This window comes from Procambarus clarkii, chromosome 63 (assembly GCF_040958095.1).
Source record: "Procambarus clarkii isolate CNS0578487 chromosome 63, FALCON_Pclarkii_2.0, whole genome shotgun sequence".
NCBI lineage: Eukaryota > Metazoa > Arthropoda > Malacostraca > Decapoda > Cambaridae > Procambarus > Procambarus clarkii.
In genome coordinates this window covers 14109231-14126766 of record NC_091212.1, presented here as the reverse complement: position 1 = coordinate 14126766, position 17536 = coordinate 14109231, and the positions used below count along the sequence as shown (strand labels likewise).

At 41.7% G+C, this 17536-nt stretch overlaps 1 protein-coding gene across 5 annotated transcripts in view; it reads left to right on the top strand.

Annotated features, from left to right (window-relative positions):
- Positions 1 to 15965, top strand: part of LOC123769505 (ankyrin-3) — a 33995-nt gene extending 18030 nt beyond the window's left edge. For 4 of the 5 annotated variants that reach the window (XM_045760659.2, XM_045760657.2, XM_069308752.1 and 1 more), the window contains 14 exons: positions 1031 to 1129; positions 3075 to 3173; positions 3708 to 3806; positions 4386 to 4484; positions 5720 to 5818; positions 6491 to 6589; positions 8064 to 8162; positions 8395 to 8457; positions 9706 to 9846; positions 10189 to 10302; positions 12816 to 12926; positions 13263 to 13376; positions 13881 to 13991; positions 14335 to 15965. In XM_045760659.2, coding sequence (XP_045616615.2) covers positions 1031 to 1129; positions 3075 to 3173; positions 3708 to 3806; positions 4386 to 4484; positions 5720 to 5818; positions 6491 to 6589; positions 8064 to 8162; positions 8395 to 8457; positions 9706 to 9846; positions 10189 to 10302; positions 12816 to 12926; positions 13263 to 13376; positions 13881 to 13991; positions 14335 to 14570 — 1583 coding nt within the window. In that variant the 3' untranslated portion in view covers positions 14571 to 15965. The remainder of the gene's footprint in view (positions 1 to 1030; positions 1130 to 3074; positions 3174 to 3707; positions 3807 to 4385; positions 4485 to 5719; positions 5819 to 6490; positions 6590 to 8063; positions 8163 to 8394; positions 8458 to 9705; positions 9847 to 10188; positions 10303 to 12815; positions 12927 to 13262; positions 13377 to 13880; positions 13992 to 14334) is intronic. The other variant, XR_011223572.1, reaches the window with a different exon arrangement.
- Positions 15966 to 17536: the final 1571 nt, after the last annotated feature.

Here is a 17536-nt window from a genome sequence, read left to right as displayed (position 1 = left end):
GTTAGAGTTAAAACTTGGTCATTGAAAACGGAAGTAAGTTAGCTCACAGAAAACGAAAAAATGGGAGATATTTTAAACATTTGGGCTGTCTTTAAATGGGGAAAACTTTATAACTTGTAAGAATTGGTACCAATTTAATGTTTTGGAAAATGGTGTAAATATTCACTTTGTATCAAGAACATAATGTTGTTCAGATGTGGGGTTCAGAGAGCATACAACACAGTGTACATGAGAGGTGTACAAAGTAGTAGAGACAGATGTACAGAGTACTAGAGAGCACTAGAACAGGTGTACAGAGGACTAGAGAGCACTAGAACAGGTGTACAGAGGACTAGAGAGCACTAGAACAGGTGTACAGAGGAATAGAACGCAAATGTAAAGAGCAATAGAGACACAGGTTTACATAACCCTAGAGACACAGGTGTACAGAGGACTAGAGAGCACTAGAACAGGTGTACAGAGGACTAGAGAGCACTAGAACAGGTGTACAGAGTAATAGAACACAAATGTAAAGAGCAATAGAGACACAGGTTTACATAACCCTAGAGACACATGTGTACAGAGGACTAGAGAGCACTAGAACTGGTGTACAGAGTAATAGAACATAAATGTAAAGAGCAATAGAGACACAGGTTTACATAACACTAGAGACACAGGTGTACATAACACTAGAGACACAGGTGTACATAACACTAGAGACACAGGTGTACATAACACTAGAGACACAGGTGTACATAACACTAGAGACACAGGTGTACATAACACTAGAGACACAGGTGTACATAACACTAGAGACACAGGTGTACATAACACTAGAGACACAGGTGTACATAACACTAGAGACACAGGTGTACATAACACTAGAGACACAGGTGTACAGAGAACTAATGTAGAGACACAGCTGAAGAGAGCACTAGACAGAGGCGTACAGAACACTAGAGACACAGGTGTCATTGCACTAGACACAGATGTACGATATATTAGATAAGGAAGTGTACACAATGGGTAGTATTGACAGCTGTACACACAGGTCAGACGGCACTGCAGGTGGGGTCGAGGAGAGGGAGTATGGCACTCGTCAAGGCACTGCTGGAACTCAACGCCGACGTCGACCACTCCGACAATTGGGGTATGTCTATCCCTCACTTGTATACCTACTGTGACTAGACCACACACTAGAAAGTGAAGAGACGACGACGTTTCGGTCCGTCCTGGACCATTATCAAGTCGGTTGTGATAAGCGACTTGAGAATGGTCCAGGACGGACCGAAACGTCGTCGTTTCTTCACTTTCCCAAATCACTGTGTGGTTTGGTCAACATTTTTCAGTCACGTTATTGTGACTCTTCGTCTGTGTATACTTACTGCCTTATATAGCTACTCCCTCACTTATATACTTACTCCCTCACTTATATACTTACGCCATAATATAGCTACTCCCTAACTTATAACCCTCGGTGTATAGCCCATAATTTCTCCTCCTCATGCAAGACATGGGCTGTACACAACCCAATGTGTCGTGTCGTCTGACGCCAATAACACTAAAATCAGTATGAAAACTGGCTCGCTGGAAGACAGAAAAATATTAAATTATCGAGGTCTTGCAAGAGACAAGTGAAAACGACATGATATTTAACGGTGGCAAACGGTAAGATAAACAGTGGATTAACTTATTTTTACGAACAGAAAAATACTTTTAAATGAGTTGAGGATGTAAGAAGCTGCCAGATATCTTTAAGGAGCAGATTAACCAAATCAAACTCTAGTAATAATATAAGCAATATTAGAGAGCGCATTAAAGCAAGCGCATCAACAGCCAAACCAATAATTAGATGATTTTTTATTAATATATTAGGTACATCTGCATTTGTGTAGCTACCCTAGACTATATGAAAGGGGCGTACATTGTGTCAAAAAGCTAGCTACGTGATGCTAAAAAAATCCCCATCACACAGGATGGTTAGTCATACAGAGACGTGATAAGTAGTCTGCACTAGCAGACTCTGGGTGCATTATGAGGATATCATCAACACAAGAGTGAATAAGGTAGCAGTGCAACCCGTCCTCTTAAAAATAACGTCACTTTTGCCTCGTATGCGCACTATGGCCAAATTTGGACGTAATATGAAATGAAATCGACTCACAAAAGTGACGTACTGTTCCGTTTTCTGTTTGAGTCGTCCGGCCCTCCTCGGCAAGCTTAGAAGAGGAACTTTCAATTAACGTTTTGAAACTTCATTGGAATTTCCTGCTCACCTAACCTATCAGAGGACCCTTAGCTTACTGTTGTTGAAAAAAAATATCCCAAATTTATTTTCAATTTTTTTTCATTTTCAAATTACGTCCATATTCGGCCATACGGGCAAACTGCCAAAAGCGACGTTTTTTAAGAGGACAGGTTCCAGTGATACTAAAAGTCCCCATCTCGCAGGGTGAGAGCCTTGAGAACAAGAGATATCACACCATTGATGACAGCGTTCAGAGCACTGATGCTCTCACGCATGGAATATTGTATTGTGCTATTATCCCCCTCTTTCAAGGAGCCAGATGGCTCCCTAAATATACGAGCCAGAAAATGCACAGAAGATATTTTACTTACCGCATAGAATAAGTCAAGTATTTAAAGTATTGGGACCGCCAAATGTTCCGTAAAATAATAGTAGCAGAGAGATATCTCTTCATGTAAATATGGCAAGTACTGGAAGATCAGAATCCGAACCGGTACATAAAAAGAAATATAGCGGTTCCAGGGCCAAGCCAGCACGGTTCCAGACCAAGCCAGCACGGTTCCAGACCAAGTCAGCACGGCTCCAGACCAAGCTTCTACTGCACAAAAACACTTGAAATCGACAAACCACATAAGCACTGCCACGTACTAAATTAAACTGCTGTTTACCATCATATTATACCATACTCAGTTTAAATGCACTGCGCTGTATAATATTTCCTGTATGTCATAATTCATCATGTGTAATCATACAGCTGTATTTGATTGATTTGTATTATTGCCTTGTGAAGTATGGTGTTATACTCCAGTGTGGCCCTGTACGGAGACCTCCTGTCCCCCTCCCACAGGCAAGACGCCCCTGCACGAGGCTGCCTGGTTTGGACGTCAGGACGTAGTCGAGGTCCTGCTCCAGGGAGACGCTGACCTCACCGCCACCGACGATCATGGTACGTTTCTCAGCCTCCAGGGATCCAGAGGTATATCCTATAAGATCCTTGGAGTTAAAACTTAGAGCATATAGCATCCCATAGCGTCTGAGACGCTCGGCCCCTGGGGTAGGAGTGTCTTGGGCTTTCTCAAAGAGTTAGGTTCCAGGTTCGTTGACGCCACCAGGGACCCAAGAGCTGCCAGTTTTCTGTATCAGCGCCTTTATCACACTTTATCAAGTTAATAATGCAAAAAGTAGTTTACTGGTCGTCCATCATGTTGGTACTTTCGACCAAAAAGATGTAATAAATACTTTCATTTTAAGAGGATTTGATGAAGGTTCACGAAGTTAAAACTTTGACGACACACAGTATATGACTTTGAGGCAATATCAGGGTTACGATTCAAATATTATTATGATTTTTTTTACAGCATACCTGGGGAGTGTTGTGTCCTTTGGAGGGGGGAGGGGTGACCTGTAGGGTGCGACCTGGGAGTTATTGACCAGGTAGGTGTTGACCTGTGATGTGTTGACCAGGAGTTATGACCTGCAGGTAAGGGGCCGCTGCACGAGGCTGCGTGGCTGGGTCGGGACGAGGTTGTCGAGACGCTACTGGACCACGACGCAGACGTCGCCGCTGTGGACAACAACGGTACTGTGCTGCCTCATTGTCTGTGGTACAAATGTTGATTAATTATCTATGCATGAGGCACAACAGACCTGATAACTTTAACCCACCTTGATGACCAGACACTAGAATGTGAAGGGACGACGACGTTTCGGTCCGTCCTGGACCATTCTCAATCGACTTGAGAATGGTCCAGGACGGACCGAAACGTCGTCGTCCCTTCACATTCTAGTGTGTGGTCTGGTCATCATACTTTAGCCACGTTATTGTGACTCATCGCCTGTTTAACCCACCTTGGCCAGTAGGTGGATGGGTGAGCGGCATGTTTACCTTTGAGGCAAAATGTATCCTGGGATCTTCAGTCACACCTGTTGATAAAATGTGAAAAAATATCGCTTATAAATAATGCATGTCAATTATATCATGTTGCAGATGCAATCCCAACTGTCCGGCATATCCTGCAGGACAGTTCGGTATGAGGTCACGACACTGCACTATGCATGACCTCTAATAACCTCGTTAACAACCTCTGTAGGTCAGAAGACCTTGCACTATTTACTACGTCCCATAACTTGGCTAACAGCTTCGTCCGCCTCTCCATAGGTCAGACGCCCTTGCACTATGCAGCAGAGCAGCAGAAGGCTCTGGTGGCGGAGTTGCTGCTCGCTAAACAGGCTGACACTGAGGCTAAAGACTTGGAAGGTAAAGTCAGCCAGTTCATTATAATTACTCAATTATCTCAATATGATTACTCAATTATCTTATGATTACTCAATTATCTCAATATGATTATTCAATTATTTCATTATGATTACTCAATTATCTCAATATGATTACTCAATTATCTCATTATGATTACTCAATTATTTCATTATGATTATTCAATTATCTCATTATTACTCAATTATCTGAATTCACTTCACCGTTTTTTTTCTGTCATAGAAGTAGTCTATTTCAATGAGTAGCTTACAAATTATGGGTATACTTTTTTATTTTTAAATAGCAGTATTTTTCACCGCTAATTTCAGTGTTTGGTTAGTATATTTCAGCCTTGTTTACAGAAATATTTTATCATGTCTTTTTTCAATTAGCAGTGACCTTTTTCACTTCTCTTTTTATATATATATTTTTCACTATTGATGAGAGACTGTTGTCGAAGAACTGATTTTTAAAAGAGACAAATGTTAGTAATGAATATAAAAATAGTTTAGAGAGCCTCATATAAATTGTTTTCATATTGAATTTGTAATTGAAATAAGTTTATCTCGATGTTGACCAGACCACACTAGAAAGTGAAGGGACGACGACGTTTCGATCCGTCCTGGACCATTCTTCAGTAGATTGTGAGAACTCAATCTATTTGAGAATGGTCCAGGACGGACCGAAACGTCGTCATCCCTTCACTCTAGTGTGTAGTCTGGTCAACATACTTTAGCCACGTTATTGTATCTCCTCAGTTGCATGTTTATCTAGAACTAAAAGACTGAGGTTGCACACTCTACTACGTCCCAGTTCAGGACAACATAGTCATGAATTTTCACATCACAAACCATACGTGTATTTACACACATCACAAGCAATATTTGTATTTACACACATCACAAACAATACGTATTTACACAAATCATAATTTTCACAAATTTGTGTTTATGTAAATCAAATATTATTCAATTAACACTATTAATTGGAAGAAATAGGGAGTCATGCTATGTCAAACTTTGGGTTTCACATTCCTTGCGCTCAGTCAAATGATGGTTAACATAATTACTGATTGAAGGCACAGTGTTCGCTAAACCCCCACAGTTGATGGTACAGTATACACTACACCACCTCAGTTGCAAGGTCTACAGGTAGACCTCACTTTCCCGTAGTCACTGTTAAGTAAACATCCCCACACACTCATCAGTATGAGGAAATGAGTCACGTGTCTGCGACAGGACTCACACCACTCCACTACGCCGCGTGGTTTGGGCGGACTGAGGTCGTGGCTGTGCTGTTGAATCACGGCGCTGACATCTCTGCCAGGGATAACTTAGGTAAGTACTTGCGGTGACATCGCTGTCAGGGATACATTAGGTAACTTGAGCTGACATCGCTGCCAGGGATAACTTAGGTAAATACTTGCCTGACATCACTGCCAGTGATACCTTAAGTAAGTACGTGTGCTGACACCCCTACCAGGGATAACTTAGGTAAGTACTCACCCGACTACCACAATGCACAACGTTAGGTGTAAATTTAACGTTGTGTAAATTATATTAAGTATAATACATTCTACAGTTAATTTTTATTCTTCTAGTCATCCTTGAACAAATATAACATTTCGATATATCCTCCTCCAATTAAACCAAGATGCAAGAGCACTAGTCAGAGGGATGGAAGCCCTAAACAAGAAAATAATCAACACGGAAGATGCAGACAAATTCAATTAAACATGTCAGGTCATTTGCTACACCTGTCCTGCAGAGCCTGCATGCCAGAGACACTGGGTTAAGATTCAGTGGTTCCTGTTTTATCCATTTCTTAAAAATTCGATGCTGCCTGACGTTTGCCGTTTTCCATGTTTGGTAGCTCGTGTCTAATGACTATGTTTCCTAAAGAGAGAGAGAGAGAACGAGTGTGTGTGTGTTAGGGAACGGTGGTTAAAATGGCTAAAAATCACCCTGGCCTAGTCAACAATGACCCCACACCAATCTACCCTCCCGCAGGTCAATCTCCACTCCACTACGCCGTCGACCACAAGGAGCTGGGCGTGGCCACAATGCTCCTTAACCACGGCGCCGACCCAGACGCCATCGACAACAACGGTAAGATATTGCCAAGTATACGCTCCACAAGTTTATGGAGTGAACAAATCAAGGGTGCGGACGGCCTTATATGTGTGTAGACGCCGGGCTGGGTGAGCAACCCGTCTTATCGAGCTTTCACGTCATTAAACTGATGTACTAACTTACCCGAACCTAACCTGAACAAGGACCCACGAATAGATAATGGGACGTCACGTCGATGTTGCGAGTTGCTAAGCTTTTTAGTATATTAGGTTTGCGGGTTTTAGTTGTCAAAATGCTATTGGAGAGGACGGGCTGCTGCGGATGAGAGCGGTTCTAAACTAATGATGTGATTAATACTGAAGTGCCTTTCTGTTCCTTAAGTGGTTATGATTTATTTTCCGTCAAGTCTTATTTCTTTTTGTAGTTTGGTTTTACAAGGAGAGATTGGGATGCCTGGGGGTCTAATCAGAGTTTCTGTTAATTATATGTAGCTATTGCAATTAATCAATGAAAAACTTTACTCATAAATAGTAGTACATTTATAATTGGGAAAGTTTACTCATAAGTAAATTAATTACAAAAAGAGTCACAATTAATTACAAAAGAGTGTCACAATAACATAATATCTCGCAGACATTACGTTTGAAACGTGCACACACACACACACACACACACACACACACACACACACACACACACACACACACACACACACACACACACACACACACACACACACACACACACACACACACACACACACTACGTTTTCTTTGATTGCTAAGGTCATCTTTTTATTTTCACAGGTGGGTTTTTAAAAGTATGTAGAATAATATATGAATAAAACATAGCTGAAGTACTAAGGATGTCATACAATTTTAACGTTGTATATACTGTAATTATAACGGGGACTACAGAGGAACATTGAACATACTGTAATTATAACAGAGACGACCCAAGATGTATTATTATTTTTTCTAGCATTTATGTTGTTAATTAATTTATAATATACTATTGGTTTGACAATTATTTTGTGTGTTAATCAATATTTATATCTTATGAATGTAAACATAATTTGGTGTTGGGACTTAAAGGCAACAAATAATAAAGCTTAATACCTCTTAGTACATAACTATCCCTGGGGCCAGATTGACGAAGCAGTTACGCAAGTACTTACGAACGTGTACATCTTTCCTCAATCTTTGACGGCTTTGGTTACATTTATTTAACAGTTTACAAGCATAAAAACTTGCCAATCAACCGTTGCTATGGTTAAAAGTAGCCTCCTGGTGCTTCGGAGCTCATTAACTGTTTAATAATTGTAAACAAAGCCGCCAAAAATTGAGAAAAGATGTACAGGTTCGTAAGTGTTTGCATAACTTCTTCGTGAATCTAACCCCTGATCTGCCTATGAATTTATCAAACTGCATAGGCACACTTTCAAAATTATTAATGCCAGGCTTCATTCATTATTTGTTCATTCATTTACCTGTTATCGATGTATTTTAAGGAAACACAGTGCTACACTTGGCCGTTCGAGACAGGAACGTTAATATGATCAAGATTCTGTTGCTTTTCTGCCCAAATTTGACCCTTCGTAACCACCAGGGTGAGTATATACTGTGTGGATGAAATGCATAAATATTGATGCTAAACAGTATGCTTATGGACTATGTAAGATTCACACACACACACACACACACACATCTATTTTGTGATCATAAGATTTTAAGGACTCGTCCAGGGATCACTTGTCCACTCACAGCTTAACATCTTTTATATACTGCAAGCTTTTTACTGCCTACGTACCTTAACACAGGTGTGTTTCCTTCCCCACTAAGGTAAGGGAGCAGCAGACGTCGTCCAGGAGAGAGGACTGTACGCCATGGCCACCCTTATACAAGGTTGGTGTGCCCAGGGGTAGTGTGGTAGAAGTGGTGTTATAGATCGTCGAACGACGTCGTTACGTCGCGGGAAGAGGCAGTTACTGAGTCGCCAGATTGTAACTAATTCGGAAACTAAGACGTATCAGAAATTATAAGAAAAATCTGTAGGAGCCATGACGAGGATTCGAACTTCTGTGTACCAGAAGTAATGTCACACAGCGGTCATGTGACCAGTATGAACCCACCTCTCAGATAGGGGTGAGAAGATAGTAATCTTCACTTCCTTATAAAAAAGTATATCATAGAAATGTTATTTTAGACGGCTGGAGTCTTGCAACCCACTGCTGACTTGGGGTTATGGCTTATCAAACAACGGCTATAAAGGAATAATAGTAGGGTAAACAATAATAAACAGGATGAAGGCTTCCTTTCCGTGAGTGACTACCTAGTGACCTACTGAGCGTTCAAAGATGGATCTTACGAGGAACAGCAATTAGTCTACTCTCGGAAAGAGATAATGGTAGTGGAAAGGCTTGGAGTCCTAGAGGGAGGGGTGTAATGGGAGAAGGAAGTGACAGTGTCTAGGAAGTAAGTATGTTTCTTCCTCTGTGGAACACCTGGATGCTATTATTTAACGTGGTCTACATTATTAAGATTTGAGAGTACTGTACTTTGCAGGTTGAATTAATTGATTTGACTTAACATTGAAGTATCTCAGAAAGTTTACTTTAGAATTAGTAGATGAAGGGAAAAGATTTTTTATTGAATAGTAGGACAATAGAGCAATTAAGAAGACATGGGTTTCAAGTCAACGATCATTCAGATGAGGTTAATATTGCGGATGTCTTCTTAATTGCTCTATTGTCCTGATATATCACTTCCAGGTGCTATATAGTTATACTAGTATAGTGCTTTCCCCTCATAATTACCGAGACGGCGTGATACACTAGACTATGATGGTGAGCCAGAGGACTGCCTGTGTAGCACCACAACAGTGAGCGTACACCTGTGTTCAGGTGAGGCATTAAGAGCAGCATCAAACATTAAGTGGTAGAGTTCCATCGTGTTCTCTCACGTCTGGGGCCGGAGGCCGGCGGTACGTCATTGCTTCTGAGATTGGACTAAAAATCCTTCTTAAAATATTATTAATGTTAGTGGAACCAGGCCACAATTTTCCCACTTTTGGGCAAACAGTAGATGATCCTTTTTGTATGTATATATATATATATATTGCAGTTAATTTAAATATATGTGTGCGTGTGACAGGACAGAGGTCGACGAAGTGTGTGGTGGAGGGCACCTCCTGCCTGTCGGAGGGCGGCTCAGGTGTGGCTCCCCTGCGTCACCTCACCTGCAGGACAGGCACCTGGAGGCCCCCGGCACATCCCCTCGCTCCAGACAGCCTTGGTAACACTGCTCTGGCTCCCGTATAGTGAGAAAAGACTAAACAAAAATAAATGTTCTCTTTTTATTCAAATTTATTACCATAAATAAAATTAAATAATGTAAACAACAAATCAATGAAAAATTAATATACTTCAATTCTTTCTTAACAAAGTAATCATAGCATAGAATTTTGAAAAGTATACTTATTCTTTATTAACTTTGAATATATATTTCTACTGCAATTAAATCATTAACTATTATTATAGACTCTCATAAGTTCATCCTACTTTAACTTTAAGTTCCGAATATATAAATCTTCATCAATATTTTAGTTGCTAATGACATTTTATATCCCATCATTAGACTGCAAGGTCTCTGGACAGTTGTTTCGACACGGGTCTCGCTGGCATGACGGCTGTCGGGAAAACAGATGTGTCCGAGGACAGGTGTGGAAGGACGAGGAAGTGGCAGATACATGTAAGTGATGAACACACTACTGTTTGTGATACATAATTGTGTAGGGGAAGAGGAGACATAAGTAAGGGGGTAGAAATAGCCTAAGCTACTCTATCCCTTTGAGATATATTTTTTCTTGTCTCAATAAACATACTTGAACATGAGTAACATTTAACGACGGATGGTACAAAGGTACAGGTAGGTGTGAGGAGACGGCGGAGGCTGTCCTGAGGTACCAAACACCCTCTGTCTGCCTTAAGAGTGGACGACGACGGTCCGCTGTCCTTGCACACCCGCCGCCACGACTCCACAAACGGAATTACTAGGACGTCTCATTCGTTATATATTGCAAGCTCGCCTCGCGTATAATGTTAGTAGGGACGACTAGACTTGAAGGATGATATATGTCCTCACCTTCAACCCCACGTTAGCATGCTCGATGATGAGTCCCTCCAACACATGGCCGAGTCTACCATTGTGTTAGAGCGTCACAAGATATATAATAGTCTACGTCTCCAGATAAGCTGTTTAACGCGTTTTTTCTGTGTTTTCATGTCTCTACAATACGATTTTCGTGTGCTGTGGAGACGTTTGAAACATAAGAAATTATCATATAAATGTTATTTTTTATGGATTTTGATGTATTCGTCTAGTTGAGCTTGCAGGGGGGGTTGAGCTTCGGCTCTTTGGTCCCGCCTCTCAACTGTCAATGAACTGGTGAGACAGTTTGTAAATGTTTGGTATCATTTGTGTCACTCGGCGCTCATCATATTCCAATATGTCAGTATCCTTTCTCAAATATACAGGCAGCAAGGCACAACAGCCTGGCTGAACATTAGACGTCCAACCTACACACAAAATGAAGGAAGTGGTGACGTTTCGGTCCCTCACGCCCATTATAAAGACCATTATCACAAGACTTGATAATGGTTCAAAACCGACCGAAACTCGAGAGCTCTGGTGCGCAATAGTCTTCTGCATAATCCCTTCACAACTTAAAAGTCCCGAGTTCAATTTCCGCGCATAATGGAAACGTTTGGGCAATGTTTCCTTTCACCTGATGCCTCTGGTCATGTATTAGCAAATATATGACCTAGGGAGTTCTCGATAAACTTAAATCAAATACAGATTCAGTTCACTCTCCCGACTTGCCACTCCGTAAAGAATGCAACGCTTGTGCCTAACCCAAACAATCCACTTAACCTATCGAGGCCCATGCATAGAAAACGTCATTATTGCAGGGGCTTCAGTTTGTATTAATGTGTCGCATTCGTAACGGATTGGTCGTTTCCGTAAAAAAAAAAAAACGCACTGGCTATGAGGGCGAGTCGTTAACCACTCCCAAGGTCCTTGGTGGTCTTAGTCCTTCACTGCTGTTATTATGTTCTTCACTGTTGTTATTATGTCCTTCACTGTTGTTATTATGTCCTTCACTGTTGTTATTATGTCCTTCACTGTTGTTATTATGTTCTTCACTGTTGTTATTATGTCCTTCACTGTTGTTATTATGTCCTTCACTGTTGTTGTTGTGTCTCTGACTGTTGTTATTATGTCCTTCACTGTTGTTATTATGTTCTTCACTGTTGTTATTATGTCCTTCACTGTTGTTATTATGTCCTTCACTGTTGTTATTATGTCCTTCACTGTTGTTGTTGTGTCTTTGACTGTTGTTATTATGTCCTTCACTGTTGTTATTATGTTCTTCAACGTACGATCAATAAAATATCCCTCGACTGCCTGCAAATGTATGACAAGCTTCGCCTGGCATGGCATGAATCTAGAATGAATTATATTGGCATAAATCGCCCATTGTGTGCGGACGGTGACGAGTCGGTCAGGCCGGGAGAGCGTTCTGGTCACTTTGTAGTCCTTGGAAGGGACGTGAGGGTGTAACCGTTTGGGTTAAGACGTGGGGGAGAGGAATGGTACCCCAAGCACTTCGTCGGTCGGGGATTGAACGCAGACCTGCGCTGGTGTTAGGTTGGTTCAGCGACGGTCTCGCTGGATCAGCGATGCCCAAGCTTTTGGTTGGATATCAACGGTGACGAGGAAGATCTAAAGTTTTGTCTAAAGTCGTTTTTAAATTCGAGTTTGAATACGTCGCTTTAAGCATCTCAAAATGCGGTGGTTTTCTTTTACTTGATCTCTCTCTCTCTCTCTCTCTCTCTCTCTCTCTCTCTCTCTCTCTCTCTCTCTCTCTCTCTCTCTCTCTCTCTCTCTCTCTCTCTCTCTCTCTCTCTCAACACACAACATTAAATAAACTATTTTTAGCCAAACTACAGTTTCTAGTAAGGAGAAGCATCCCATTAAGCACAAGTCTAAACTAACAGAAGATAATAGACCTTACATAACAAGTACAAGCTTATATTTAAGTTAACAGTACAATATTATAGTAAGTTAATAATAATATAACATATGAACAAAGATTGAAATATCTTAACGATTTAATGTTTTTTTTTTCTTCTGTATCTTGATAATGTTCTCCGTATGAGAACAATTGACCTGAGTGTGGTGTTGTTCCCTGGCTGGTGGAGGCTGCCTGGTGGAGGACGTGGAGCACCGCCCGGGGTCCACCTGGCTAGAGGGTTGCCTGCTCCTGGGTTGTGATGCAGGCCACGCCACCACCCTCGCCCTCTCCGCCTCCTGTACGTCCGCTCTCACCTATTCCTCCGTTATTATTTAATACATGAATACATTTACAGTAGGAATTAGTTGTGTCACTATTCAGTGTGTGTGCAGACGATGAGTCACAATAACGTGGTTGAAGATATGATGATTAAAGCATTCATTAGTAGATGAATAGTCGATGACGTTTCGGTCCGTCGTAGACCATTATCAAGTCGACGAAACGTCGTCGTCTCTTCGTCTTTGTAATGTGTGGTTTCGTTATCTTCATTCAGTCTGTTCGGTTCATATGTTACAGCTATGTTAGGTGCCCTAATGTTACTGAGGTGATAACTAGAGTGTGTATGTATGTGTAGGTTGTCGGGGAGGTGACGGCCAGGTGTATCCCGAAGGCCACACCTGGCCCGAGGGTTGCCATCTGCAGGTGTGTCAAGATGGACGGCCAACACCCACAGACGTCTTACCCTCCTGTGAGTACCTTCCTTTACTCTCCTGTGAGTACCTTCCTATATCTTCCTCTCCCGCACCTCAGGGCTCTAAAAATTCACCCAGAGTGTTAAGTTACTTCACACTTGAGACAGTTTGCAAAGGTTTTAAAACATATATAACCTAACCAAACCCAGATAATCCTGGCTTAAGCAAACCCAGCCAATCCTGGCCTAACCAAACACAGCCAGTCCTAACCTAACCCATCATAACAAATATATATATACAGTTTTAACACTTATAATTCGAGCTGTGTACGACGGTGAGGCGTTTCACAGTACCTCACCAGTCAGGCATCACACACCCCCCCTCTCCCTCTAGTGTCATCTCTCTCACCCTCTCTAAAGTGTCTTTTGTCTAGATTGTCCATCATCTGTCTCATGTTCCCTACACATGAGACACCTCATGGCTGCTGTTTCGCCCGTGACTTGTCAACCATCCGTTATTCATAAGCGCGCTATCTCTCTCTCCCTCTCCCTTCGGACCAGGTTGCAGTGTGAGAGGTGAGGTACACGGTGAGGGGTCCCGCTGGACCCTAGGCTGCTTCCACCTGGTGTGTGAGGAAGGTCAGACACGTCGAGACGGTCTTCTCTTTGCCTGTAAGTACTGTACATATCTCTTGAGAGTACTGTTCACCTCACCTCCTCCAACAGTACCTCCTTCCCAAACATGGGAAACAGTGAAACTATACGAGACTATTGACCACATAGAATTGATGTCAGGTGATGCTTTAGACGAAGTACCTTGTCTATAAGGAGGGGTAGAAATAGCCTAAGCTACTCTTTCCCTTTGAGATGTATTTCTTGCTTATCTCAATAAACACACTTGAACTTGAACTTGAACCTTGTCTATTTGTTTAATGAAAACTTGCTGCATTACTATTCATGCCCGTGCAATCTCTTGGGAGGCTTAATCTTCATTAATCAATCAATCTTGTTGCAGGTAAGATGTTATTCCTGGTGGTGGTGGTGGCGGTGGCGGGGGCTGTCGTGTCTGTGGTCCTGGCCATCTCCGTCTACCGCACTAGAAGAACCCGACTCCCTCGCCAGGGTCTCGAACCCAAGCCTCAGGTGCAGCTCCCGTCCTTCCCGGAACACAACAAGCAGATGTCCAAGAAGATCCTGGAGACAGATCACTGGAAGACTTCGAGGCAGCTCAGAAGTCGCAGTGAAGAGTGAGATAGATGTGGTGGTGGAGCTTACATCTCGGAAGATAAATCTCACAGGACTGTGTTGCAGCGTCAGAAGACTTCTTACAGCTAGTTCTTACAAGCTAGAGTTTGATGCACGAAAGGTTTGTGTAAAATTAGCGGTAATCCACAAGTTACCGTGAGGCATGACAGTGACCAGTGATGACTAGCGTGACACAGCCTTCCTGGTTGTCAGTAGACAAGTACGTGACGAAGGAGGAACTCCTGGGCTGTCTAACCTTTATATAACTTACCTGAGTACCCACGAACACTCTCTCAAGTTTCAAATATACTTTATATAAATAAAAATTATTATTATTATTGAGACAATCCACTCGAGCTGTGATGACGAATCGAACCTATGCGTTGGGTGTTCCCAGCTGCACGGTCTAGTCGACCACGCCACGTCATGGTAAAAAGAATTGCAACCTAGGGGGTACTACTGCGCACTCGAGGATTCCCGAGACTTCCACTGAATCTGAAAAGGGGTTTGATTCCCCCCCATTCACTCTGGCTCTATCGTCCAGTAGTTCTATCGTCCTCTGACGCCCCCTTTTCAATACACAGATAATTCACATTATTATTATTATTATTAATATTATTATTATTATTATTATTATTTATTATCTTAGGAAAGATTCCCGACGATGGCCGGTTTATATAATAATGGTATCAACTTTTCCAAGTCTTCAGGGCGTGTGATACGAGTGACGGTTTGAGGGGAGACTCGCCCATCCGCACCCTGGTGTGGCCAGCAGTGAGAAGATCGTTGCTGATTGATTGATTGGTAAAGATTAAGCTGCCCAATAAAGGTGGCACAGGCATGAATAACCCGTAAGATCGTTGCTCTTCGTGGCTGACGTGTTTGTGTTACATATACCACACATTCAGGTTATGTGTGATATATATGTATTGTAGTAATGATTTGTATATATATAATATGTGATTTTCGTGAGTATCTGATTGAAACTTCCATGTCTCTTACCTAACCAATTGAAGTGAACGGTAGAGCGACGGTCTCACTTCTTGCAGGCCGGCGTTCAATCCCCGACCGTCCAAGTGGTTGGTCACCATTCATTCCCTCAATCCTTCTCATCCCTCTTATCTATTCCAAGTGCTATGTATAGTCGTAATGGTTTATAGTGCTTCCTCCTGATAACTACCTTACCTCCCGTGTCCCCTTTGAGTGCTGCAGTGATAGGTAACAGTTTAACTAGGTCATAAATATGTGAAGTATGGGTTGTTCTTGCCTTAACCTGGAGTCACTCAACTGGACGACCATGTCCTTCTGTCTTGACTGAGATTGTGTACACCGTTGAGTAAAGAGAATCACACCGTGTGTTAAGATTAAGTTACTTAGTAAATTAACTGTTAAATGAGCACATGCGTATGTTTTTTTTTATTCCTTCTCCCTCAAATCTAGTTGCGCGTCCTCTTATTCTAGAAATGATGCTAGCATACATAGTCATTTAAACTTGTGACGACGAACCGTGAACAATTTAATCCTCGGTATATTGATTGGCTGATAGAACGAAAAATATCCAACACGGTTCCGTGGACATTTGTTGAGAGCAGTTTCTCCGCAGTGAAAAATAACATCTCGACCAGATGATACTCTGAATTGTGTGTCAAGTCCGCTACGGGCTCACCATAGTCAAGTGCTACTTAGAAATTCTGTTCCGAGTAGCTGAATCAAAAACAGCAACAACACTGAATTGTGTGCCTTGCTCTAGACACTTTGCTAATTCTTTGATAATCTCTGTGAGCTGTCTGTCAAATGTAAATTTGAGATATTGCATGCGGGCGTTTGTCAGGAAACTAAGAAGATCGGACAGTTTATAATTTAAAAATTCATAATAAATAATCCACACTCAGACTATGCTAGGCTAAGCTGCGGCCGACCACAAACATAAAGGGACGTTAATGAATTATGTTTTAAAACTGCTCTTCGTTAATGTGAGTTATCATCTCACACTGTGACTGTCTCCTACCAGTTAGATACACTACTATCTTAGTTAGTTACTACTAAGTTAGCATTGTAAATGTGTGGCCACGTCTGTGGTAGAAAATAATAATAATAAAAAACCTACTATCTTGTTCACTACTATGGGTCCTTGGACCCATACTGTTCCTTGTATATGGCAGTGACATATGAACGGGAGTTGAGTTCAACATATCAGTGTTCGTGAGCTATACAGAATTAATGAGACGTGCCGAGAAAAACAATTGTAGAATTGTCAGGAAAAATCTGGACAGACTGTGGAGTTAGTCCGAGAAATCACAGCTGACATTCAATAACAAAAGGTTTAAGATAACACAAATGTTTAAGATAACACAACATGGGAGAGGAGACTAGCAGGAAGAGGTACACGATGAAGGGAACCAACTTCCTGAATCAAACCAAACACTCGCCATTAGACGCTGGACCTAATGGTGTTAGAATAGACAAAAGATATATATATATATATATATATATATATATATATATATATATATATATATATATATATATATATATATATATATATATATATATATATTTATATATATTTATTTTATTTGAATTTATTTATATATACAAGAGTTCTTACATTCTTGTACAGCCACCAGCACGCATAGCGTTTCGGCCAGGTCCTTAATCCTAATATTCCCCGTAATACGACCCGCCAAATCATTTAACAACCAGGTACCCAATCACTGCTGGGGGAACAGAAGTTACAGTTAAGGATTGGCGACAAGTAAATCCTCCCCCGGCCAGGATACGAACCCAGACCAAAGTGCTCACGAAGCGCCGAGCGACTGTTTTATCACTACGCCGCGGGGACTATCATATAAGATATATAATACCACATGTAAGTATGGGGTACCCTCCCCGAGAAGGCGCTCAGACTCCGAGGGGTGGCTCCAGGGGGGGGCTTCATGGGGGGTGGTGGTGTTGAAGTGGCGAGGAACGCT